The sequence below is a fragment of the Spermophilus citellus genome (assembly GCF_964194105.1).
Source record: "Spermophilus citellus genome assembly, chromosome: 4".
Lineage (NCBI taxonomy): Eukaryota > Metazoa > Chordata > Mammalia > Rodentia > Sciuridae > Spermophilus > Spermophilus citellus.
This window is the reverse complement of record NC_138185.1, coordinates 185,427,663-185,453,437: the sequence shown is the minus strand read 5'-3', so window position 1 is coordinate 185,453,437 and position 25,775 is coordinate 185,427,663. Positions and strand designations below refer to the sequence as shown.

The 25,775-nt window shown below is 32.7% G+C and overlaps 1 protein-coding gene across 4 annotated transcripts in view; it reads left to right on the top strand.

The window, feature by feature from the left end:
• The first annotated feature begins 1,470 nt into the window (after positions 1–1,470).
• Positions 1,471–25,775, top strand: part of SCFD1 (sec1 family domain containing 1) — a 96,921-nt gene continuing 72,616 nt past the window's right edge. For all 4 annotated transcript variants that reach the window (XR_014021610.1, XM_081291304.1, XM_081291303.1 and 1 more), the window contains exons 1-9: positions 1,471–1,568; positions 4,844–4,914; positions 7,900–7,988; positions 10,891–10,981; positions 15,950–16,072; positions 17,308–17,395; positions 20,769–20,858; positions 23,930–23,985; positions 24,978–25,063. Coding sequence is in view for 3 of the 4 variants with exons in the window: in XM_081291304.1 (XP_081147430.1) it covers positions 1,508–1,568; positions 4,844–4,914; positions 7,900–7,988; positions 10,891–10,981; positions 15,950–16,072; positions 17,308–17,395; positions 20,769–20,858; positions 23,930–23,985; positions 24,978–25,063 (755 nt within the window). In the remaining variant the exon portion in view is untranslated. The remainder of the gene's footprint in view (positions 1,569–4,843; positions 4,915–7,899; positions 7,989–10,890; positions 10,982–15,949; positions 16,073–17,307; positions 17,396–20,768; positions 20,859–23,929; positions 23,986–24,977; positions 25,064–25,775) is intronic.

The window sequence follows — 25,775 nt, the reverse complement described above, 5'->3', positions numbered from 1 at the left end:
CCAGGTGTTATGCTAGGTGATCATTTATATGTGAGCCTATTTCTTCCCATCTTAAAGTGGCCAGATGTAATCAAAAAGCATGACAATGAAGTTTTCTGAATAAATGTGCCACTAAATGTGCTTATATAAACTAAATTAAAGAACTTGCTGGGATTTCACAAGGTTAAGATTCTGACAGAACTGAGTAACATCCAAAACCCTGTACTCTCCACATTTGAGAGATCCTATAAGCAGCTGACAACCAGGAGCCTCTCTATACATGAAATGTTCTGAGGTAGTCTGTGATAACAGAATGCATTTTATTCTTTGTTTCTAATAATACAAAAGAAATACCATAATCTCAGCCCTTCAAGTATTTTTCATCTGCTGCTACTGTTCTTCTCTGGGGTATATTTTTCTGTAAATTTATTGCCCGCAGGACAGTTTTTTTTTTTCCATACACATAATATACACCTACTGAACATAAATTTAACATTGTCTCAGTATTTTATGTTAATATGACTCATGTAGTCCTCAAAAGGAGTCTTTGATGGAACTGAAACTGTTACATGATAGATTTGCATTTGTAAGTGGAGTTGGGTCTATGTTTTATATTCCCTGAAGAATGCAGTATGCAGTAGAACTTACCCATAAGGCAGGAACTGTCATTTGTCTAAAAAAAGACACTAGTTCATTAAAGATTTTTTGAAAATAGTTGTAATACCATTGAAGAAAACACTAGTTTCAAAGTTAAGCTTTTAAGGCATCATCTATTATTTCAGAATTTTATGCAACTTCAAAAGAAACATTCAACAGCTAGCAAAATGTCAGCAATGAACCTTGAACATGAGAAATTGTGTATCCATTTTTGACATCCAATAAAAATCTATGGATTATGGAAATTATCAGACTGTTCTGTTGTGATCGCATGACTTCAAGTATACAAACATCAACAATACCCAACCCTCCCCACAGATACACACCCTACTTCAGTAATGTTTTGTGAATTTGTAATTAAAGACATTTTTGGCACCTTCCTGACTCCAGTATCCATGCAGGAAAAAACACCATAAAACTAGAGCACTGAGAGATAAGAGATTGAGATGAAAAAATCTACCATATAAGGGCAACGCTCCAAACGTCCTGTGTTTCTAGAAAAGGAAGGGGAATCCGGAGTTTCATGTACTTTAGTTCTGTGATTCTTACAAACCTTGAGTATTGTTACCATTTAAATGTAAGGACCAAAATATCTGTTCCGTATCATTAGCTTCCTAACAGCAACAAATTTCCTACTCTAGGGGATTAAATTCCTACTCTACATTTGAGAGGGTGTTGCTAGAAAGGAAACACCACCTGCAATTGAGACGTTAACTTCAACAGGATCTCCAAACTGTGTCCCCAGAGCCCAGGAGAAGTGGTCGCGCTGGAAGGCGGAGTGTGTTCCAAGCCCCGCCCCTCCAACCTCTGCTTCCGGGGCGGAAGGGACCGCCACGTCATCTTCTGGCTCCGCTCGCCAGCTGGGCAGTGGATGGTGGGAGTCAAAATGGCGGCAGCGGTGGCGGCAGCCAGTATTCGGGAGAGACAGACAGGTACAGACTTATTTTCTTCTCTGTGGGTTTGTGCCTGCGCAGAGACATCCTTTCCATCTGCTTGTCACCCTCATTTGGTTGTGGTGCGTGTAACTCAAAGACCGATCTCCAGGAGTTTAGTCTCCTAGTGCATCAAGAGCCCTTCCCCTTTGAGTTTTTGGTGAAGAGATGCAGTTCGCTTAAGGACTTGGCCCTCACCTGTGGTACCGGAGAAGGGGCCTCAGGAGTGGGCCGATTACTACAGTCTGCCTTTTACTACCGAGGCTCAGAAGGCTGTCAAGACAATATCTGGCAGCTGGTATTTTCTTTTCCTCTGTTGCCACTTAGGAGATCCCGAGGTTTGTATCTGTGCGTATTGCACGTCTCCCTGAGTTTAAAGAACTCCATTTTCCTTCACCTGCACCAGTTACAAAATTTAGAGATTCTTTTCAGATTGGCTTTGTGCATCATCTCTCTCAGACCAGCCTTTTAGGGGAACCTAAAGAAAAATGCCTGGTGATACAGATTTCCTTCTTAAGCTTGCTGGAAGGGATAGAAGAATGGCAAAGCAAATTAACTAATGGCTTTCCCATTTCAGTTGTTTGACTGATTAGTATTTTAAAACATGATAATTTTATCTTCAGTAGAGCATGTTTAAAAAGCTTCGAAATCTGGTAAAGATTCATATTCCCTTGAGTTTTAATGTTTTTCCATGTTAGATAGTTTTAGTGTTTCCTTATTCTTTGTAAACTTTGTGATGACGACTTGGTTTATGCATGTTAGCTCTAAACGAATGTTTATACCTGTTAACCAATGGTCTTGAAGTTTGTGAAGCTATATATTCTGAGGAGTTAATAAAAATAAACCATCTCCTTTTTCCCCTTTCCCATTGATATTTTTCTCCATAGGACTTATGATCTCATATACTATGTGTCTTATTTGTTTTTACTAGTTTTTGTCCCCCAACTGAAATGAAAGCTACATGAGGACTGGTCATTTTTATTCGATTTGTTTTGTTTAGTGCTAGTACCCGTATAGCTAAGGCAGTGTCAGGTACATGGTAAGCACTCGCTAAACATTGAATGAATGAATAGAAAATATAGATGACATTTATTCAGTGAATGAGTGAAGACAACATTCCAGGTAAGGATGAAGTTACATTAACCAAGTCTAAAAATATGAATAGTATATTTAAAGCCAATAAAGAAAACTAGTTTATTATTTCAATTAAAATGCAGTAATATAAGCCTTGGGGAGTTAAACTCTGATGATCTTAAAATTACATTCTTATAACTCTTTGAAATGTATTCTGGCCATGTACTTCATTAACAAATCCACTCTGTCAAACTATCTTTGACCAAGTTAGCAAAGAGTCAGTTGGAGAAATTTTCCTAGATTGGGCTGAGAAAGCAAATGTGAGACTGTCTATCTTCTCACACTGGCCTCTTTCAGTTAACTAAGGCCCATCGCTAGAGAACACTAAATGCCTGAGATCCACATGGCAGCCTGACTATATAGTTCTTCCTAATTGTCACATATAAAGAATGTGAACAGCTTTTTCTACAAACAAGGTGTCTTTCTCTAGGACTGTGAGTGCCAGAGTAGTGTTTTTTCTTTATTTCCTGGAGGTGGGAAAAAGAGCTCTGCTAAAGCAATGGAAGAGTTAACCCAGGGACATCCTTTTGCCTCTTGTAATATTTTAATTTTACATGCAAAAGTGTTCTTTTATTTATGTATATTTTTATGTAATACCATAATATCTCTGAGGCTTTGAGATAGGCATAAATTGTTGGCAATGTGTATTATTAACTGGTCATTAGGTGCTAATAAACATTCTACTGAAAAATGTTTGAATAAACCCACTTAAATATTTAAGCACGGTCAGCCCACTGTATCTCTGAGTTATGCCTCCACATAGTCAATAAACTACAAATAAAAAATATTCTAAACAAACGTGTCTGTACTAAACACATGCATTACTCCCTAAATAATACAGTATAATAGCATTTTCATTGTCTTAGATATTATAATAAAGCCATGACTTAAAGTATATGGGAAGATTTGCATAGGATATAAGCAAATACTATCCCATTTTATATGAGGGACTTGGCCTCCAAGGATTTAGTATCCATCAATCTCCTGTGGGACAGTTATCAAGGGACAACTGCATGTTATTGAAGTGTAATCTCTTCAGTGATACAGGTGTTACAGCATTATACCTACCTCAATATACAAGCATTTAATAGAAGTTTCCTAGTGAGTAAGTAGGGCATATAAATAGATTTTGGGGTGATTTTAGTATTATATAGTTCTTTCTGTGGTAGGAGTTCAGAGTGTGGGTATTTCTGTATTATTTAATAAAGTGACTCAAATGCTTTTTAAATTTTTATTTATTTTTGGTACTGGGGATTGAACCCAGGGATGCTTAACCACTGAGCCACATCCATAGCCCTTTTTATTTTTTGAGACAGTCTCACTAAGTTGCTCAAGGCCTCCCTAAATTGCTGAGGCTGGCTTTGAACTTGTGATCCTCCTGCCTCAGCCTCCCAAGCTACTGGGATTACAAGTATCCACCACCATGCCGGTCCCTTTTTAAAATCAAGTAGATTTAATGTTGCCAATCTTTGAAATATTAAATCACCTAATACATTTTCTTGAATATTTGACTATCTCAGTTTCATATAGAAGTATATTAAAAATTTTTCATTTTCCTTAGAAAATATGTTTAAGTCTACATGAAGAGATGAACAGGAAAAAAAAACACAAAATTATACATAGGTCATAACTGCTGTGGTTATTGAAATTGTATATTTTCTTAGCCAGAATTATCAGTTATCTAATACACCCATGGGAAAGTCTCATTTTCCCTCCAACATAGCATTTTAAGCAGCATAACTTTTCAGAAAATCTGATAGGATAAATAGGTTGTAAAAATGTACTCTTGGGTAACCAAAAAATAGATCTGCTGCATATAACCTATAGATAATTTTTTGCTTTTAGAAAGACTGATCTTAATCTATGCTTTCAGCCAGGCAATAAATAGACAACAGCACCAGTTATCTGTTAAGATCATGATTTAAAAATTTGTTTTTTAAATCTACATAAAATTTAGTGTGGGATAGTCAGGAGAAATGGAAAAACACTTTTTGCTCAACAGTTTTTACAATTTCATTTGGGACAAATAAATGCCTCTTATAATCAGGTCTGCATTTTGTTTTTAGATAGTTAATAATAATATAGAGAAAATGTAAAGTCCTTTAAAAATGGTAATATTTGACAAAACTTTTTATTTTCAGTGGCTTTAAAGCGTATGTTGAATTTTAATGTACCACATGTTAAAAACAGCACAGGAGAACCAGTATGGAAGGTAAGAGCTTTTTTTCTTAACCCTTATTGATGGTAATTGGTTGAAATTTCTTTGTTAATACTGAATTTAAAGTTTAGTTATAGTTCATGAATATTTTGTTTTTATTTACTGTGGCATCTTAATATGAATTGTTTTGATAAACATTTTATGGAGTGAGACTGGCAAAAAAAAAACAGTAATTATCTAGAACATCCTTCTGATTGCTTAGGTGGGTTCTCACTGATAGTTCTGGCTGATGTTTTGTTTCTTAGCTTTGCAAGTCTATACATTGGCTCTTACAAGCTTTCTCAGGATTAGTTAGATTCAGGGGGACTGATCCATTTTAACAGCTCATTGGAAAGTGGTCTATTTATAAACCACAGTGCCAATTTATTAATTTATGAGCTTTAAAACTGTTCAGTGGACCCAGAAAGCAACCTACAGTCTTTAAAGAGATTAAAATGTCATTGATTAAGTTTAAACTTATTAGTTTATTATCATTTATATTTGTCTCTTGGTAAGAATTAAGAACATATCAACTTGGTTAGAATTATGGGTGTTATGAATGATCTAATGAGTCTTTATAGGTCCTTTAACTCTCAGTGGGGCTAAAATGATTCATATTGCATTCATAGTTTAAGATTCAGTATTCTCTAATATCGCCCTTATTTTCTTTCTTTGTTTATTGTGTGAGGTGGGGGGGGTGGGTTTTTTTGTTTTGTTTTTTGGTGGGCTTTTTCTTATTGCTTCTTACACAATTATATACTTGTTTCTTTATAAGGCCTACATTGAGTCTGTGAGTTAAATAGGTGGAGAAATTTCTTGGGTACCCGTTTTGTCAAGATACTTTCCCTACCCATCACTTTTATACCACCAGATAAATAATACAGATATAGTCTCCACCCTCCTTATCTGCAGGGATACGTTCCGAGATGCCCAGTGAATTCCTGAAACTGCAAATAGTACCATACCCTATGTAGTTAGTCCCCTATATCTGTGGGTTCTGTGTACATGGATTCAATTAGATTCTGTCAACCACAAATCCAAAAAAAAATTTTTTTTTATTTTATCTGTACTAAACGTGTACAAACTCTTTTTCATTATTCCCTAAACAAAATAGTATAGCAACTGTTTATGTAGCTTTAAAGTGTACAGGAGTGTTGTGTGGAGTATATGCAAAACTGTGCCATTTTATGTAGGGTACTTGAGCACCCAAGGATTTTGGTATCCGTAGAGGATCCTGGAATCAATCCCCCAAGGGTACCCAAGAATGACTAGACATATATGTTCTATTCCTATATATATACACATATGGTAAAATTCAATTTACACATTGGGTGCAGAAAGATTAACAACAATAACTAGTAAAAATAGCAGTTATACCAATCTACTGTAATAACATTTCCAGCACTATTACTGTTTAGCTTTGGGGCTATTATTAAGTAAAATAAGGGTTATTTGAAAACAGGCACTGTGATACCGTGACAAGATTTGATAACCAAGTCAGCTGATAAGTGACTATTAAACAGGTAATATATACCACATGGACGCATTTGGACAAAGGGGTGATTCATGTCTTAAGCAGTATAGAACAGCAGCATTGTGAGAGTTGGGCAGGATACAACAGGATACATGAAATGTCATTTTGCTACTTAGAACAGTACACAATTTAAAACTTACATATTGTGGGGGGTTTTCCTGGAATTTTCCACCTTTTTGTTTGTTTGGTACCAGGGATTGAACAGGGGCACTTAACCACTGAGCCACATCCCCAGCCCTTTTTGTAAATTTTATTTACAAAATAAACTCACAGTCATCCTGCCTCAGCTTCCCCAGATGCTGGAATTATAGGTGTGTGCCACCACACCTGGCTCCACTTAATATTTTCTGACCCCATTTGACTGCAGGAAATGAAAACTGCAGAAAGTAAAATTGCAAATAAGGGAAAACTAATGCATATTGAGATTTAAAGAGAAGACTTTTGAGATCCACAACATCCAACCTCTTATAACTATGGCAGAAAGAGTTTGAACTTCTCTAAAGAAAATCCTAGATTTAAGAAAACTGTTTTTATAATAGCTCATTTCATTCTCAGTAGCAATTTCTTTCTCTGTGAAGAATTATTAAAGTAGTTGTGGAAAACACCAGTTGAAGTTCTCTTTTATTTGCTCTCATTCTAAAATTAATTTTAAGTGAAAAGACCCAGTTGTAGTTTTTAATCATTCCTCAAAGGTATCAGTTTTAATACTTTTAGAATGGGGAGTGCATTTGATAGAGGAAGTCTATCAAGTACTCTTTAGGGACTTAATTTTTTAAGTGAATGCTTTATTTACCTGAGACACCTAAGTTATCAAATTTTCTTTATGACAGTGGGACTTGTTACATATTGGTTTTAAAAGTGGCTAATTTCTACTTTTTGTTTTGTTTTTTGTTTTGGGGGATTTGTTGGGGTTTTTATTTTTTTTATTACAGAGATCAAAACCAGGGGTGCTATACTACTGAGCTACATTCCCCATCCCTTTTTTATTTTCAAGACAGGGTATTTTTAAGTTGCCCAGGCTGGCTCAGACTTTCAATACTCCTGCCTCAGCCTCCTGATTGGCTGGGATTACAAGCATGTGCCACCTTGGCCACTACATTATCATTTTTAGAAAGTATCTATGTGAACCAGAAAAAAGCAAGCAGAGGAGTGTGCAAGTTTGCTGTATGTTGTAAGTCCTTTATAAAGCTTAAAATAAGATTTCATAGTCTCTTGGAGAGGTTTTTGTTGGGGGGGGGGGTTTAGAAAAAATATAAGAAAATTATATAATTATTGATTTATTTGAGTCTAAGCAGTAATGCTTTTAATATTACTTCATGGGTGGATGTTTTGATAAATAATGTTGGAAAATATTAAATTGAGACAAATATAACATTTACTACAACATCATCTTAATATTGGTTCCCTATTGATTATTCATTAATAATGATGTTGTTAAAAACATGTTTTTTTTTTTTTCTTTAAAGGTTCTTGTTTATGACAGATTTGGACAAGATATAATCTCTCCTCTGTTATCTGTGAAGGAATTAAGAGATATGGGAATCACTCTTCATTTGTGAGTTTTATATATTTTCTAATAATAACATTTATTTTCAAATAAATTATCAAATATTTTTTTGACCACCTTAAAATCAAATTATTCAGGAACATTGAGAGAGAAAAATAATATTCACTTACAGATCCTGTGTAATATAGGAATAGTCCCCCTATATCTTCTTTTATTCACCTCTGTTTTTCTGAGGTTAAAAAATAATCCTCACTCCAAGGTTATCCAGTTTCAGAATTTAAATTTTCTCTTGTGTCCTCCCATAGATTTGGTTGACCATCTGCATGAAGGGAAAGAACTCGTAGTCTGCAGCTCTCTTCCAGTTCTATAAGTGTTCTATTTCTTTAATTTAAATGTACCCTTTTTTAAAATTTTTTTTTTTAGTTGTCAGTGGACTTTATATGAATTGGTTTATCATTAATATGAACAATTTATTTGACAACCTGAAGTAATGACTGTTAATCATCATAGAAGACTGTGCTGTCTTAACTGTTAAGTTTACTTAAATTATATTGCTTCTGATGTGTTTGATAAAAGTAAAACAAATTATGCTACATTAAATACTTGCCCAGTAGAACTTTGAAGACAGGCTGTGTTCCTGAATATATACTGATGCTATTGTGTACTGAGGAATCCAGTTTTATTGTGTTCTAACCTATTTGCATTTTGTTCTATTCTTGAAGTTATAACCAATTTTCACTTTACGGTTTTATAATATATTGAAGTATAATCTTAGTGGAAACATGGTTTTAGATTTTCATTGAGTCCCATGTCAGAATCTGGCTTAATAATTTTAATTTTTTAAATTATATAATGAATGTTTATCTAAAGTTAATAGAATATGGTGTTGTATCTTTTTCTTCCTTCCTTCCTTTCTTTCTTTCTTTCTTTCTTTCTTTTTTTGCAGTGCTAGGGATCAAATTCAGAACCTTGAGCGTGCTAGGCAAGAACTCTACCATTGATCTGCACTGCCACGCCATATACATCAATTCCAAATATACTTTTCAATTTTTTGTATTTCTTTGATTAGGAGTTGTATTATAATTGGTGGCTTGCATAATTGGCAACATTTTCTTAATGTTATACATAATATGTTTTAAAATTGATACCACCTTGGATTTGATGAAATACAGTATTTGACAGGGTTTTTTTTCCCCCTTTGATTTTTTTATTAGATTTCAAACAAAGTTGCTTTGGTAACATACTAATTCTCATGAACTAAACTGAAGTTTAGCTTGTGTTATCCTTGGAAATAATGGATTATTAATAAGCCTAGTTTCTTATTGATACTTTACTAAGTATTTAACTCCTTTATTTTAATAGTTTAAAAACTCAAATTCAGAAAATATAAGTGATTGTCCCACAATAGAGCAACTACTTAATAGCAGAGCAATATGGCCAGATTGCTTGTCTCCTAATTCTGTGCTATTTGTTTTTTGAATCATAATAGCTCAATAACAGTGCCTAATAGAAGTGAAGCCTAACTAGGTATTTCTTTAAGGGATGACAAAATAGAGTGAGGCTTAACTAGGTATTTCCTTAAGGGGTGCCAGTTTGAGAGTCTAGGAAGCAGGGAGCTATTGCCATGAGAGCATGGAAAGATTGCATTAACTACCGTGGCAAACTCCTGTGAGCCTTGCTTCTAACTATTCTTCCCTGTTTTCTGGAGAATATGACAATAATTTTCCTCTGCAAGCTAGTTTAGATTGCTATGTAGGATACAGTAACCACAAGTTTATTGAGTATGAAATGGTGATTATTTAATAGATAATAAAATGTTAGATAATTGGGAAGCTGGCATAAAAAGAAAGCAAGCTATACCTGCCATCAAATGTTCATTCTCACTATCAGTAGCAGCAGCTAGACTGATGGAAGAAGTTATTAAATGCAGACCCACTAGGGGTATGTGAATTTTCACTCTTCTTGATTAAGGAAAGGTGACTGGAATGGGGTGAATAGTGTAGAAATACAATGCTAGTCATATTTCCTGATATAAGCATGGTAAAAATCTTACAATGAAGAATAAAGAAATTTTATGACTAAGATATTTAAATAAAAATATTCCCCTGATAAAAAAGAAAACTCTCTAGTATATAATCTGTGGGCTCCTTAGGTGATCTCTCATGAATTCTTTTATAGCACAGAAAATATGCAAAAGTAAATTGGGGCTGGGGTGTAACTCAGTGGTAAAATATGTGGTCAGCATGCTTAAGGCCCAGGTTTGGGGCTGGGTTTGTGGCTCAACGGTAGAGTGCTTGCCTGGTACATGAAAGACCCTGGGTTCGATCCTCAGCACCACATAAAAATAAATAAATAAAGATAGTGTGTCCAACTACAACTAAAAAATATATATATTAAAAAAAAAAATTAGAGGCCCAGGTTTCAGTACCCAAGCGCCACATTTTAAAAATAAAAATAAGTTTTAAGGAAATATTCATTTTCATTTTAAAAACAATTGATTTCATGTGTGATTAAATTTTTGCATTGCTTTTAAGGATTCCACCTGCTTTGTTTTCCCTTTTGGGTATAGCTATACTTTTTCTTCCTACTCACAACCTCTGCCTTATATTTCTGTGAAAAATGGGAATAAATTGATTTTGAATGTGCTTTAGTTTTCATTCAAGAAGATTGATAGTAGAAAAGAATGTCTGACTATAAGAGATATTAAAAATAAGTTGAATGAAATGAAAACTAATGAGAAATTAGATTCTTCCTTATAAATAATGTTAATACTACTAATTACCTGGACATTTTTGTTTGTTTCTTAAGAATGAAGTTAGATTAACTAACTGATTAAGAGCACCAAGAACTTGAGCTGGCGAGCTAATAGTTTGAGAAATAGTGTTTTAAACTATCTTTTTAAATAAATGACAAAGAAATAAGTGAGTTTTATGTATTTTATGTCTTCTAGGCTTCTGCACTCTGATCGAGATCCTATTCCAGATGTTCCTGCAGTATACTTTGTAATGCCAACTGAAGAAAATATTGATAGAATGTGCCAGGTAATATGCGTTCTTATTTTACCTGACACTTGAATATTGAACCAGACATTATTCAAAAACTGTCTTGGATGTCTAGTGTAGACAATTAGATATTTCTTTACCCAGCTTTCCGCTTTGATTTTTCAGGCTGTCTTTGAATTTTAAATAGCCCAAGAGATTTTTTTTTTTCTTTTTTTGTGAGACTGTAACTGAAGAAACATTCTATCGGTAGAGGCTGAGTCTAGCCTTTAAAAAAAAAAAAAAAAACAAAGTCTATTACCTTTAAAAATAGAGTTTTGAGCTGGGCATGGTAACATACACCTATAATCCCAAAGCTCAGGAGGCTGAGGCAGGAGGATAGTAAGTTCAAAGCCAGCCTCTACAAAACCAAGGTACTAAGCAACTCAGTGAGACCTCGTCTCTAAATAAAATATAAAATAGGACTGATGATGTGGCTCTGTTCAAGTGCCCCTGAGTTTAATCCCTGGTACACACACACACACACACACACACAAATAGAGTTTTAAGCCAGGCATGGTGGCTCACGTCTATAATACCAATGACTTGAGAGGCTGAGGCAGGAGGATTGCAAGTTTGGGGCCAGCCTCAGGAATTTAGTGAGGCCCTAAACAACTTCATGAGACCCTGTCTCAAAATAAAAAAGTAGAAAGGGCTTAAGATGTGGCTCAATGGTAAAGAGCCCCTGGATTAAATCCCCAGAACAAAAATTAAAAAATAAAAAAGAATTTTGGTTTACTCACATAGTAGGAACGTTGAGAATAGGAAATCTAACCTCATGTAGAATTACTGTAATGTAATCAAATACCCCACTCTTTTTATCTCTTTTAGTTTATTGGGGTTTTTTTTCATCTTGCTTGTTGCTTCATGGATGTAAGGTGGCAGTTGCAGCTGCAGACATCACATCTGTGTTCACAGCAAGAAGAAATGATAAATGAACTGTGCCAACCTGTCTGTTCATTTAGATCAGGAAAGCTAAACCTTCCCAAAACTCCAAAAGGCATATTTAAGTCTGAGTGGAATTAGTTTCAAAAGATGCTACATTAATATTTAGATGAATGTATCAATACCCCAAAGAAAATTTGGATTCTTTTAGCAAGGAAAAGGCAAAAAATAGATATTAGATACTAACAGTATTTGCCAGAAGTCACAACTTATGTCCATGTTCTAAACTATTGAATCAATTTGTTATATAAATTTTTAGTGAAGGCACATATTTTTGTGTTTTGTAACTTTATGGATATCCATGATACCCAGCTACCTCTTTTACCCTGTACCAACCCAACTGTGTCATTTTTTAAAGATAAATTCCTTCGATCTCTTCATTCTTCCTTTTTAAATAACAGGGTTTTGTGTTGTTTTGCTTTGTGTTGTTTTGTTTTTTGGTACCCAGGATTGAACTCATGGGCACTTAACCACTGAGACACACTGAGTTGCTTAGCACATCACTAAGTTGCTGAGGCTGTCTTTGAACTCATGATCCTCCTGCCTCAGCGTTCTGAGCCGCTGGGATTACAGGTGTGCTTCACTGCGCCTGGCAGCTTTATTATAATGCAATTTACATATATGCCATATAATTTGCCCACTTAAATTGTAAAATTCAGTGGCTTTTAGTATATTCACAGAGTTGTATAAGCCTCACCACAGTCGATTTTTATCACCTCAAAAAGAAACTTTGGGGGCTAGGGTTGTAGCCCAGTGGTAGAGCACTTGCCCAGCATTTACGGGCACTGGGTTCAATCCTCAGCACCACATAAAATAAATAAATAAGATAAAGGTATTGTGTTCATATACAACTAAAAATATTTTACAAAGAAAAAAAAGAAACTACTCTCTTACATCTCTAACCCCAACCTTCATCTGCTCCTGTCCCTAAGCTACATCTGTTTCTATAAATAATGTATATTCTGTCCATTGCATATAAATGGAATCATAATATGTGATCTGGCTTCTTTCTCTTAGCTTAATGTTTTCAGGGTTTATCCATATTGTAGCATGTGTCAGTACTTCATTCCTTTTGATGGCCAAATAGTGTTCTATTGTGTGGATATGCCAAATTTTGTTACCTGTTTACTAGTTAATGGGCATTTTAGTTGTTTCCATGTTTTGGCTATTGTAGATAATATACTGTTGTAAACATTTATGCACAAGATTATGTGTAGACATGTTTTCATTTTTCTTGTTTCCATAAACATATGGAAATGACATTGTTGATTCAAATGATAATTCTATAGTTAGCTTTGAGAAAATGATGGACTATTTTCCAAAGTGGTAGCACATTTTAAATTATCACTAGCAGCATAAGGATTACAACTTATCCAGATGTTTGCCAACACTTACTGACATTTTTATTATAATTATCTTTAAAGATCTGAAGAGATGTCTCATTACTGTTGTAATTTACATTCCTGTAATGCGTGATATTAAGCATCTTTTTTTTTTTTTTTTTAATAGGGTACCAGGGATTGAACCCAGGGATACTTAACCACTGAGCCATATCCTTAGCCCTTTTTGTGTTTTATTTAGAGACAGGGTCTTGCTCAGTTGCTGAAGCTGGCTTTGAACCCTCCTGCCTCAGCTTCCCAAGTCAATGGGATTATAGACATGCACCTTTTAAGCATCTTTTAACATGCTTCCCATTTGTGTATTTTTGGAGAAATGCCTATTCATATTTTTTACTCATTTTTTAATTGGGTTGTCTTTTTAATCATTAAGTTGTTAGGCAGTTTTATATGTTCTAGATAGTAGATTCTTACCAAATGTATGGTTTGTAAATATTTTTACCTATTCTGTGGATTGTTTTCACTCTCTTGATAGTACCCTTTGGTACTCAATTTTTTTTAATTTTGATGAAGGCTAGCTTATGTCTGTTTGGTTGTTTGTTTTTTCTTTAACTGCTTGTGCTTTTGTTGTCATGTTTAAGAAGCTATTCCAAATTTCTATTTCTTTTCCAAATTTTATAGTTTGAGCTCTTGCATTTAGGTCTTTAATCCATGTGGAATTAATTTTGTATATAGTGTTTGGTGGGTGCCCAACTTCATTTAGTTGCTTGTGGTCATCCAGTTGGCCCAGCATTTGTTGAGGAAACTATTCTTTCCTTGATGAATGATTTTGGCAGGCTTGTGAAAAATCAATTGACAGTAGATTTATTTCTGGACTCTTAGTTCTGTGCCTTTCATCTCTACATCTTTCCTTGTCCCTGGACCAAGAAAATTTGCATTGCTTGGTGGCAATGTTGAAATAAGAAATTGAGTCCTTTTTGTAGTTCCTTTTCAGGATTGTTTCTACTTTTTAGAATCCTTGAATTTTCAAATGAATTTTAAGATTAGCTAATTGGTTTTACAACAGAGTCAGCCAGGTTCCAATATGGATTGCAATGAATCTGTAGATCAATTGAAAGTATTACAGTCCTACCAATATTAAGTTTTTTGATCTCTGGACATGGAATATCTTTCCATTTAGATCTTCATTACTTTTTTTTAATAGTACTATGTAGTGTTTAGAATATAATTTTTATGTTTCTCTTATTTATTTCTTCATATGAATACAGTTGTTGTCTTAATTCCATTTTTATTGTTTGCAAGTATATGGAAATCCAGTTGAGTTTTGTATTTATCTTATATCCCTCAACCTTGCTAAACTTCTGTGTCCTTTTGAAATGTGTCCATTACTCTTTAACCACTTGCTAATTTCTCTGCCCAGCCCTGAATTCAGCTAATAGTTTTAGGAACCTTGGTTGCTTTCTGTAGAGAATGGTATTCAGAAATCAAGACCTGAGCTGACCTGCTCATTTTAAGTAGAGTGTCAGTATTCTTAGGTCCTCTCAGAGTACAAAGCTAGAAAATACATATGTACATGCACACATACACTTTTATGTCCGCATTTATTTGTATAATTCTTTAGGGCCTCACTGAATAGCTAAGGCTGGCTTTAAACTCACCATCTTCCCACCTCAGCCTCCTAAGCAACTGGGATTATAGGCATGGGCCACCACACCCACAGCATTCTTTCTTGATGGTACCTATTACAGTTGATAACATCTTAGATTTGAGGAAATGTAGTTATTTAGATATCTATATCTAGAGTTTAAGAAGATAAGTAAATTTGATTTAAGAATTTATATAACTTAACTCTATTTTTGAATGAATTGGTAATTAGAGTATGATGTATCTTTGTGTAGTGAAGAACATGTGTCATCCCATGACCAGAGCAATAGAAGGTAGTATCTGCCAAATATAGCAAACATTTTATTATGTTAGATATTTTTAGATATTTATTATGTTGGGTATTTTAAGAAAACATGGATAAGCCAGGCACAGTGGCACATGCTTATAATCCCATTGGCTCACAAGGTTGAGGCAGGAGTCTCGCAAGTTCAAAACTAGCCTCAGCAACTTAGCAAGGCTCTAAGCAACTCAGTGAGGCCCTAAGCAACTCAGTGAGACCCTGTCTCTAAATAAAATGAAAAAGAGCTGGAGATGTGGCTCAGTGGTTAAGCATCTCTGGGTTCAATCCCTGGTACCCCAAAAAAGAAAAGAAAAATATAGATAAGCTATTTCAGAGCAATTTTGTATTTTGTTATTAATAGGATTTTGTTAATAATAAATATAACTTTATTAAGATACCTTTAGTAACCAAATGCCTAATACTTCTTCATAACTTTGTTCCCTTGGGGTGTGTGTGTGTGTGTGTGTGTGTGTGTGTGTGTGTGTGTGAGTTGTTAGAGATTGAAACCAAGGTGACCCTTTTTTATTTTTAGACAGTCTTGCTAAGTTGATGAGGCTAGCCTTGAACTTGGGAGTCTCATGCCTCAGTTTTCTGAGCTGCTATGTACCACTTAAACCAGCTTGGGATAATTTTCTTGATTGTCACTTATATATTTTATCTTTTAAAATAGGTTTCTTATCCTATTTTATTCATGGTCATCCTTTATACTGCCCTATAAGAATGAAATATTTTTGGTGTTTGTAGGATCTTCGGAATCAGCTCTACGAATCATATTATTTAAATTTTATTTCTGCTATTTCAAGAAGTAAACTGGAAGATATTGCAAATGCAGCATTAGCAGCTAGTGCTGTAACTCAAGTAGCCAAGGTAAAAGATTTGGGTCGATTGATAACATTTTGTTAATATAAAATGTAGCAATGTTTTGAAAGCTGTTAATTGACATAGGTGTCTTATCTTAAACTAGGTAAAATAAAGCAAACTAAAGGAACCTACTTTTCAGTGAATATGAAAGACTGAAATTTTAAAAAAACATCAATTTTTGCTTTGTATAGTTTTTAGCTTAATTTAGAAATAGTTTGAAATTGTGTGGTAATGAATTATGTTATGTTAATTGTATTAACATGGTTAAGAACTGTGTTGACATTGTTTTTTCTAATCATGGTAGTTACCATATTATCACCAGATCTTTTCTTACTTAAGCAAGATGCTCCAAAGAGGCTATGTGTTATTTTACAAGAAAAAAGTAATTCACAACAGGCCAGCAATTCTATACCATGGTGACTTTTTATCAGGTTCAGCTTTCAGTTATAAGCGAATTTGTGCAATATATTCCTGCTTTTGGCCCTGTTACACCCTATCCTTCTTGAATTTGAAGAAGATGTGAAAATTTTAGGGCACTATTTAGGCCATAAAAGTCTTAAGTATGCATTTTTCCCCCACTAATAGATTTTTTATTCTTAGATTTAGATAGTCCACTACTGCTTCTTATTAGTTCTTTTTTTTTCCACTTCTTATTTTTTTTTTTATTGGTTGCTCAAAACAAATTCTTATTAGTTCTTAAGACTTCTTAATATTCTTGCTTGAAATTTCTCATTAAAAAATAGGAATAATTTTCAATTGGCTTAACTAAATTTAATATATTTCAAAGAGTTTTATTAATTTTTCTCTTTATTTGCACCTCCAAAGACCTGGTATAAATTTTCCACTATATTTTTTAAATTTGTGGTATAAAAACAATTACTGTGACTTTCTTAAGGAAAGTATGATTATAATGAACATAAAAATTAAAATTGTGATTTTTTTTTCAAAATTAGTATTCATTCCCATCAGAAGCACAATTTAAATTTTTCTGCTAAAATTTTGATTTCTGAAAATGTTACTCTCCTCCCTTATACTTATTGTCCTAAAGCTTGTTTTTGTTATTTTTTTTAATATTCTTAACCTCCTCTTTACCCAATTAGACAATCTTTGCAGTTTTTTATTTAGTGAATGTAATTATGATGGTTTCCACTTTTGCCATTATTAGATTAAATCAGATTAAACTTTCTTTAAATATGGCTATATTATAAAATAGATACATAAACCTTTTCTTTTGTTTTTAGGTTTTTGATCAGTATCTCAATTTTATTACCTTGGAAGATGATATGTTTGTGTTGTGTAATCAAAACAAGGAGCTTATTTCATATCGTGGTATGTAAAAATAAGAATATTGCAATTCATTGTTAACAAAGTGAACAGTACAGTATATACAAAAAATAAGTGAACATGTATATAATGTACTCTAAAACCAGATTTATTTACAACAGTGAACTATTAAAAAATTTTTAAAGCACATAGAGAAAACAAGTCAGACTAAATTCTCTCATATATAAACATTTAATAAACTTGTTTTGTAAAGTTAGTGAAGTACCAATTCTCTGACCTTTTAAGTGCTCCCATAGTAATTCATATGAATGGTTCATTCATACCAAGTAAGACACTATTTTAATTCAGGATAAAGTTAATTGCCTAGTCCTTACCTTAGAATAAGACACTTCATTTTTCTATACTTATAAAATACTAGCTCACATGATAAGCTCTCTAAGGAAATAAGAGTATGAATCTTTTGGTTTTGTTAAGATCAGTAATATGCTATCTTTTCAAATTAAACAAAATCTCTAAAAGAATGTATTTGCTGAATTGTCAGTGTGAGAGAATTTCTCTTTTTTTATAGTGGTTGTTATTCACAAAAGTACCCTTACAATTAATTGGTTTGTAAATTAATTAGCAACTTATTTAACATGTTTAAAACCTAATATTTCTTAAACGTTTAAGTTATAAAAATAGGCACCTTTACTTTTTCCTTGATTAGTTAAATTGAACAGATTAAAGTCTCCTAATAATCAGAAAACTTAGTTTTTTAAGTTACCTTAAACATTTTGCATTATATCAATAGGTTCACTGTATTTTCTTTTTTTAAATAATTCACATACCAGACAAGGCAAATTTATAAAATGATCAAGCTAAACTTGCCCAAATATTTAATTAGTTCTTTTAAAAAAACTAAACTTGTAATCTAAAATTCATTAAGCATTCAAATATTAATAAATTTAAATTTTCCTATACCTGTCAACTTTTTTAAAAAGATCACAGTTTCAGTATAACATAGGTTTTTAATTCTGCCAGTATTTCAAAAAAAATTACAAAGGGTTATTAAAATGAGTTGGAAACCATAATCTAGAGCTTGTTGTATAATTTATTAACAATAATATTATTAGTGATAATTCACCTGTTTTCTCAAAAAAAAAAAACTCTGAAAACATAATTATTTCAAAGTTATCATAAATGGTTTATTTGTTGCTTAAGTTTTTTAAGTGTTTCATGAATGGGCTAATGGAACTAATGGATTAATTACTAATTTAATCATATAGCTAATCACCCAGACTCTCAATAATAATAGTAGTAGAAATTACTTGTTTTATGCCAGTCATTGTGTTAGCTACTTTATAATATAAGCCTGTTTACTCCTCCGAATAAGTTTGTGAGGTAGGTATTATTTCCATTTTCCATAGGAGAAAAATGAGGAATAGCTATTTATTAAAAAAAAAAAAAAAAAAAAAAAAGCACCTTTACTTTTGGGTCAGGAAACAGCAGGGAGTCTTGCTCCAAAGATAATTCTTTTAACCAGTGAGTAATTGTATGCCAGATTCTCTCAAGCATTGTTAAGTGCTTTAGACAAAATTTTAAACAGACATTCCTAAACATATTAATAACATGGATTTGATTTTTGATCTTTTTAAATTCTGTGGATTGGTGAGTTATTTATCTAATAAAGGAGACAAATTTGTCCTCTGGAACTGAGACTGAGAAGAGAAATATTATCTCAGACAAAGTAGCTTGTTATCTCAAGTTGGATTAAAGTATTTGTGATTTTTAAGATTATTTCTCATTTATTGATGTGAAGCCAGGTTTTAAGATCAGAGGGCTGAATGCAGTCTCTAACTGTACCAGGTGTTTGACTGAATAAACCATAATTCATGTTTTCTGAAATCATAAATTTCACATTGTATCACATCTTTCATCTTAGTTGGATAGATATCGTTCTGCAGCATCTTAGTAACAAGCACATTTTCTTCTACTGGATTCTGTATGCCTGATTGAATTCTTCATTATTTTTATGTTCTCTAGGTAGACCTCACTTTGTTTAGATACTTTGATATATCCAGTGGGTTCAGCTTTCTTCTAATGTTAACCACAAGTTATATCAAATGTTATATTTGTTTTTATGTTCAGAGTATTGGAAAATTTAAAATACTGTGTAGCCAGGCATTGTAGTATATGCTTGTAATCCAAGTAGCTCAGAAGGCTATGGCAGGAGGATCACAAATTAAAAGGCAGCCTCAGCAACTTAGTGAGGTGCTACACAACTCAGTGAGACCTTGTCCCTAAATAAAATACAAAAAAAAGGGCTAGGATGTGGCTCGGTGGTTAAATGCCCGTGGGTTCAATCCCTGGTACCAAAATAAAATACCGTGTAGATAATATTTAGTTTAGTCAGTCTTTCCACTAGTACTTTGTCAGACAAAGGGTCTAAATATTGTGAGAAGGAGATAACTAAAAGTAAGTCAAGGTCTTTGACTGTCAGGGACATTCTTTGCAACAATTTTCCCTGGAGTATAGCCCCAAGTTCTGTTTGCATCATAACCCTCTAAGGTGCTTATCAAAATTAGTTTTCTTAGAATTACCTCACAGCTGTTGAATTGAATGCATGTAGGAAAAGGGTTAAAATCTTTAACTTTTTTTATACCTTTTATTGTATGTATGTATTTACATGCAGTGCTGAGAATTGAACCCAGTGCCTCACACATGCTAGGCAAGTGCTCTACCACTGAGCAACAACCCCAGCCCCAGAATCTTTAACTTTTAAAAGCTTTCAAAGAATCTTTTTCTTCCTTTGTATTCCCAGGGTGATGATTATACCAACAAAAAGTTGGAAACTGTTTATGTTCAGTCTTGTAGATTAGAAAAGAAATACATTTAACTTATTAAAATACAAAGAAAATGATATGTGGTGTTGGTTTTACCAGCATTGTTCTTTTATGATAGTAATTGATTAACAGGATATATAATTTCTGGAAGCCATCTGGTGTTTATGAATAAAATCATGGAGCACAGTATTAATTTTATTAGGTCTGGCAAAAATTCTGTACAGTTTATATAGTGAGAGGATTTGTTTTTACTACTATTCTAATAGTAAGGTAGGATTTTCTGTGTGTTTTTTTTTGTTTGTTTGTTTGTTTTTGTTTTTGTTTTTGTTTTTGTTTTAGGTAGTGTAATGTTTAATATATACTTGTTTACTTAAAAAAATGTTTATAGGGCTGGGGTTATAGTTCATTGTAAGATGCTTACTTAGCATGCTTGAAACCCTGGGTTCAATCACAATACCTTAAAGTTTATAGCAAAAAATTTTACTTGAGTGTTACAAGTGATATCAAACTGCATTTTAATTAATTTAAGGATTTAATAAAGATAAGGCATAAGTTTTGGTCTTTTTTTTTTTCCTCCTTTTCCTGTGTCATTGTAGCCATTAATAGGCCAGATATCACAGACACAGAAATGGAAACTGTTATGGACACTATTGTTGACAGCCTCTTTTGCTTTTTTGTTACATTGGGTAAGTTTTCAAATCTTTCTGGCTATTTCTTCAATGGAAATGAATTGTTTAACAACTCGTTTTAGTCAACAGCACCATTCTATGATCCTTTTATCCTATCTGAATCTCTAGAGGCTCTCCAGTTAGGGTACATTATATAAAAACATAATTCTTCTGATAACTTAATATTGTTATGCCTCTTGAATTGGTATTCAACACATGTTTTGAGTTGTCACTTTAGATAGCATGGTAATTGTGACTTTTTAATATATTATTTAAATTGTTGGTAGTAACTTCACAAATGTACCTGCTAATTTTCTTTTCATATTTTATTACAAAAAATTTCAAACATACTTTTTTTTTACTTTAATAGAATTTCACTAAATGAAATTTTAAAAACTGTAATGCAGGGGAAAGAAATAGACCTAGATACAAGTAAATGGAAACTACAAAAATTTGTGATATGCTAATGAAGACATAGTGAAAATTAATGTAAATATGTTAAAAAAAAGATGCAGATACAGGAAAAAATTATCCACAAGGTATTTGCTAAATATTTAGATTACTTTGTTCTAAAAGAAAATTTTAATCCTATTTTTTTTAAATTATTCTAATCAGTAATACACAAAAGCAAAATACTCTTCAGTTCATTGTACACAAATGGAGCACAATTTTTGATGTTTCTGGTTTTACCCAAAGTGGGGTCACACCATTTGTGCAATCATACACGTATCTAGGGTAATGATGTCCATCTCATTTCACCGTCTTTCCTATTTCCACGCCCCCTTCCCCACTCAAACATACTTCTAAGAGAAATGTGCTTGATAACTATTAAGGGAAATGCCAAAGCCTCTAGAAAACATTAAATTTGCTTGTAAGACTAATCCACCTATGTTCTAAAATTTTTTAATATTTATTTGGATCATCTAAAATTACTGTTAAGCTTCATTATGTTTAAAAAACTCTATGCTTTATTGTTATTAATAGATCTGTTTATAACCCTGATTACAGTTTTAATTTTATAGATACTACAACAAATAAAATAATACTGACAGTATCATTTATAAAACTGAAAGTTTTACAAATGAGAAAATTAAAGAAGAGATATCATGTACAGTGTAGGATTCAGACAAATATTTGAAAATTTGTTTGTAAAATTAGGGCTCCCTCCTTTTAACTTCCAGCTCTGAACTCAGATCTTTGATTTCTCACCTCAATAATCTCCTGTTTTCTGCTTAGTCTTTTTTCTGTGTGCCATGTAAAGTACCCTCGGGACAAAAGCTGGCCAAACATGTATTGCATCTCAAGTGATTCACTTCTTTGAAGAGTTTAATTTCTATCCACTTTCTGTCTGAGCTCTCAATGCCCTCAAATGAGTTGAGTTTTTTCGTTGTTGTTTTTTAAAGACAATACGTATGTATAACTAGTCATTAAACAGATAATTATCTTTCTATTTTGCCAGCCTATACTATCTCCAAATTTCTGCCTATTGCTAGGGTTATTGTGGGAATAAAGCTTATTTTTGTTTGGTGATGCTTATTTTTGCTTGGTGATAACTATGTTTTCAAAGTAAGGATAGATTAGAAAAGAGATGTATTAAGGCCACTAACGTGTTAGATAATAATGAAATAATATATGAATGTATGGTTAATATTGGCACACCATTCATATTTATGTTCAGTTAAGATGGTTTAAGACTAAAGGCAGAGGACTGGGGATGTAGCTCAGGGGTAGAGCACTTGCCTCGTATGATCAAGGCCCTGAGTTCAATTCCCTGTGATGCAAAAAAAAAAAAAAAGTAAAGATAAAAAATATTGATTATATGATTAAATCAAGCAAAATAGTACTGTGCATCATTTCATAGGATGATATAAAAAATTTAATAAATTGATTACAATGATTAAAAAATAAAATAAAATAAAGGCCACCTTTATTATATATGGAGTGCCCAAAAGTGACTTTTCTCCTTCAAAGGAGAAATTGAAATTACTACTGCTCTGACCTAGAAGAATATTAATACTTAATTAAGGTGTGGGGGGGGTAATTTTTCAGAACAGTATCTATAATATTTTTGTTTTTTATACATGTGCGTACATACACAGGCTTTTAGAGTATATGTAGAAAACAACCTAAAGGAGTCTATTTCAAGTTCTTAATGATGACTATTTGGGGTGGTGGCTAAAATTAAGAGAGTTAACTTTCCGTATTTATAATATAATTTAAACCTATATAACCTAGGCCATAAGAAGAAAACATCATTTTCAAAATCTTGCTAATATTCCATGTTTCTACATTAACAGTTGACAAGGTGTGTGTTCCTATAGAGTCTAAAGTGACACAGCTTCAACATGTGATCATTACAGTGTTTTTAGTTTGTTTCAGTAGATTTCCAATGCAATGATTTTGTCTGCTACTTTAATATTTCAGCCTTTACTAACATGTATTGCAATAATAAAGGACAAGAGAAATTAAGAAGTCCAATGAGTTGATTTGGTAATCAACTGAGGTGGCCCAATTTTAAGAACATTACACATGAAGAATATATTTTCTATTATCTTTTAAATTAGTGTTTTTTAAGAAGAAAATTCTCTGTTAAAAAAGATCCTCTGTTGTTAATTGGTAAAATAAAAAATTGCAATTCCAAACTGCAAAATTGGCTAAGGTCTTTTCATTCTTTGGGGTCAAATTAAACTGAAGTCTTCAAGAGTAAACTTATTTTTTGAAACTACCTGCAAGAGGTCAAAATGTTGATTTAGTCAATCTATTGGGGGGTGGGAGGGAATCAGTGACACTGATTAGGTTACTTAAAAAATGTTTTTTTCATGAGTCCGTGTTTTCTTTATTAATGAAAAGGTTCATTTCTGAAACATTACTTTTACTCTTGAGATTATAAATCCTTTTATATAGCCTGAAATTATATACATCTATTTATTATATATTATGTTTTTTGTTTTGTTTGGGTTTTGTTGTTTTTGTTGTTGTAGTTTTTATTTTGGCAAAGTATATATATATATATGTTTTGATGATGTATTTTATAAACATCCATTTTAATTGTGAGCCAAGATCATCACTAACATTTATTGTTAAAATAGGTGCTGTTCCTATCATCAGATGTTCAAGAGGAACAGCAGCAGAAATGGTGGCTGTGGTGAGTTTATGCAAATAGTACTTGAATATAAATAATACTGTGTGAATTGTTTCCCCATAAGTACCTCATGTGGTTTTGTTAATATTAAGCATTTGATTATTATAGGTTATATGTTAAGTACCAGTGACATACTTTTGTTTTATTATATTTGGATTCCACAAAAGATAAAAAAAAGTAATCATTTTGTACTTCTATGTGACAAATTATTTACTCTAATGTACTACTCCAGCCTATTTCTTTTTTTACTAAAATATAAATTCCTCATTCAGCTTTGTATCTCCAAGCAGTATTTTACACTTATTTTTCTCCCAAATCATTTAATATGTAACTTCACTGAGCAGTATTTATTATGAAACCTGACCATTTTTAAAATAGTGAAGTACATTTTAAAGCTATCCCATTCTCAGAGTAAAATATTCGGTATAAGTTGAACATTTCACAAATTTCCTTTAAAGATTAAGGGAAAAAAAAGATAAAGAATTTCTGAAAAGGAAAAAGGCAAGTGTTATGGTAAGATAGGAAAACACATTAACATTTTGGAAGTAGTATTATCCCAAATGAATCACTGACTAATGGAGGGCTGATTTCCTTTATATTCTTTATTTCTTGGGCCTGTCACACCCTACACTACTCTTTCCATTCCCACCAACCCAAATGAGCATTTTCTTTGTGTAGACATCTTCCTTGGAACAACAGAGCCATGCTTAGGAAGAGAGGGTGGGTCATTATTGCAAAGTGTTTCCTGTACCGAAAGTAAAATTTGTGAAAAGTGCGTATTCATGAAATGACCTGAGTCACTGTAAAAAAGACGTTGATACTTTTCAAGCAAAAGTTATAATGATATTAAATAGTTAAGCTAAAATATTTAAATTTTAGAATTGCTATTTTATAAAGAAATTCTAAACTTCTTGGTTATGAGACTTAAGAATAAAGTAAATTTCCCTACATAAAGTTAAAAGAGTTTTGAGTTAATTTACATTTTGATTTTTCAGAAACTAGATAAGAAACTTCGAGAAAATCTGAGAGATGCCAGAAACAGTCTTTTTACGGGTGACACACTTGGAGCTGGCCAATTCAGGTATTATGTTAGTTAAATACTTACAGGATTGAAAATAAAACATGTAGAAGTTTTGTTATTTTTCTTGTATAATAGAGTACCCTTATCCTTATAGTAAGAATTTGTTTCTTTTTAATCAGGATCAGAGTTTTGACTCAGATAGTTCTTATTTATAAAGATGGAATTTTTTATTCAAACTATCTTCTTTTGATAGAAATTTCTATTACATCTTATCATCTAAGAGAATTTTTCTGTTTTATATGACCTTGAAGTTCAGAGCCATTTCAATTATCATTAAACCGCATGGTAATTTAAAAAGTGAGAAACTTTAAATACTTATATTTGTTTCTACTTTTATTATTAAATTTCTGTTTTTTCATTGCAATACTAATAGCTTATGTTTGCAAAGTATTTCTGTCATTGTTAACATTTCTAGCATGTGTTAGTAATGCTAAAGTCACTGCTTAATTATTAGTGTTGTATTATAGTACATTTTGATTATTAGTAGTAATGGAGAATGTTGAAATGTAGTAAAGAAACCTGCTCAAAAAACAACAAAAAATTGTTTTGTTTTTTGTGGTAGTGGCCCATGGATGCTCTATCACTAAGCTACATCTCAGCCCTTTTTCTTTTAAATTTTGGTACTAGGGCTTGCTACATTGCCCAGACAAGCCTTGAACTTGCTCTTGCTTCAGTACCAGATATCTCTAGGATTACAGGCATGCACCGCTAT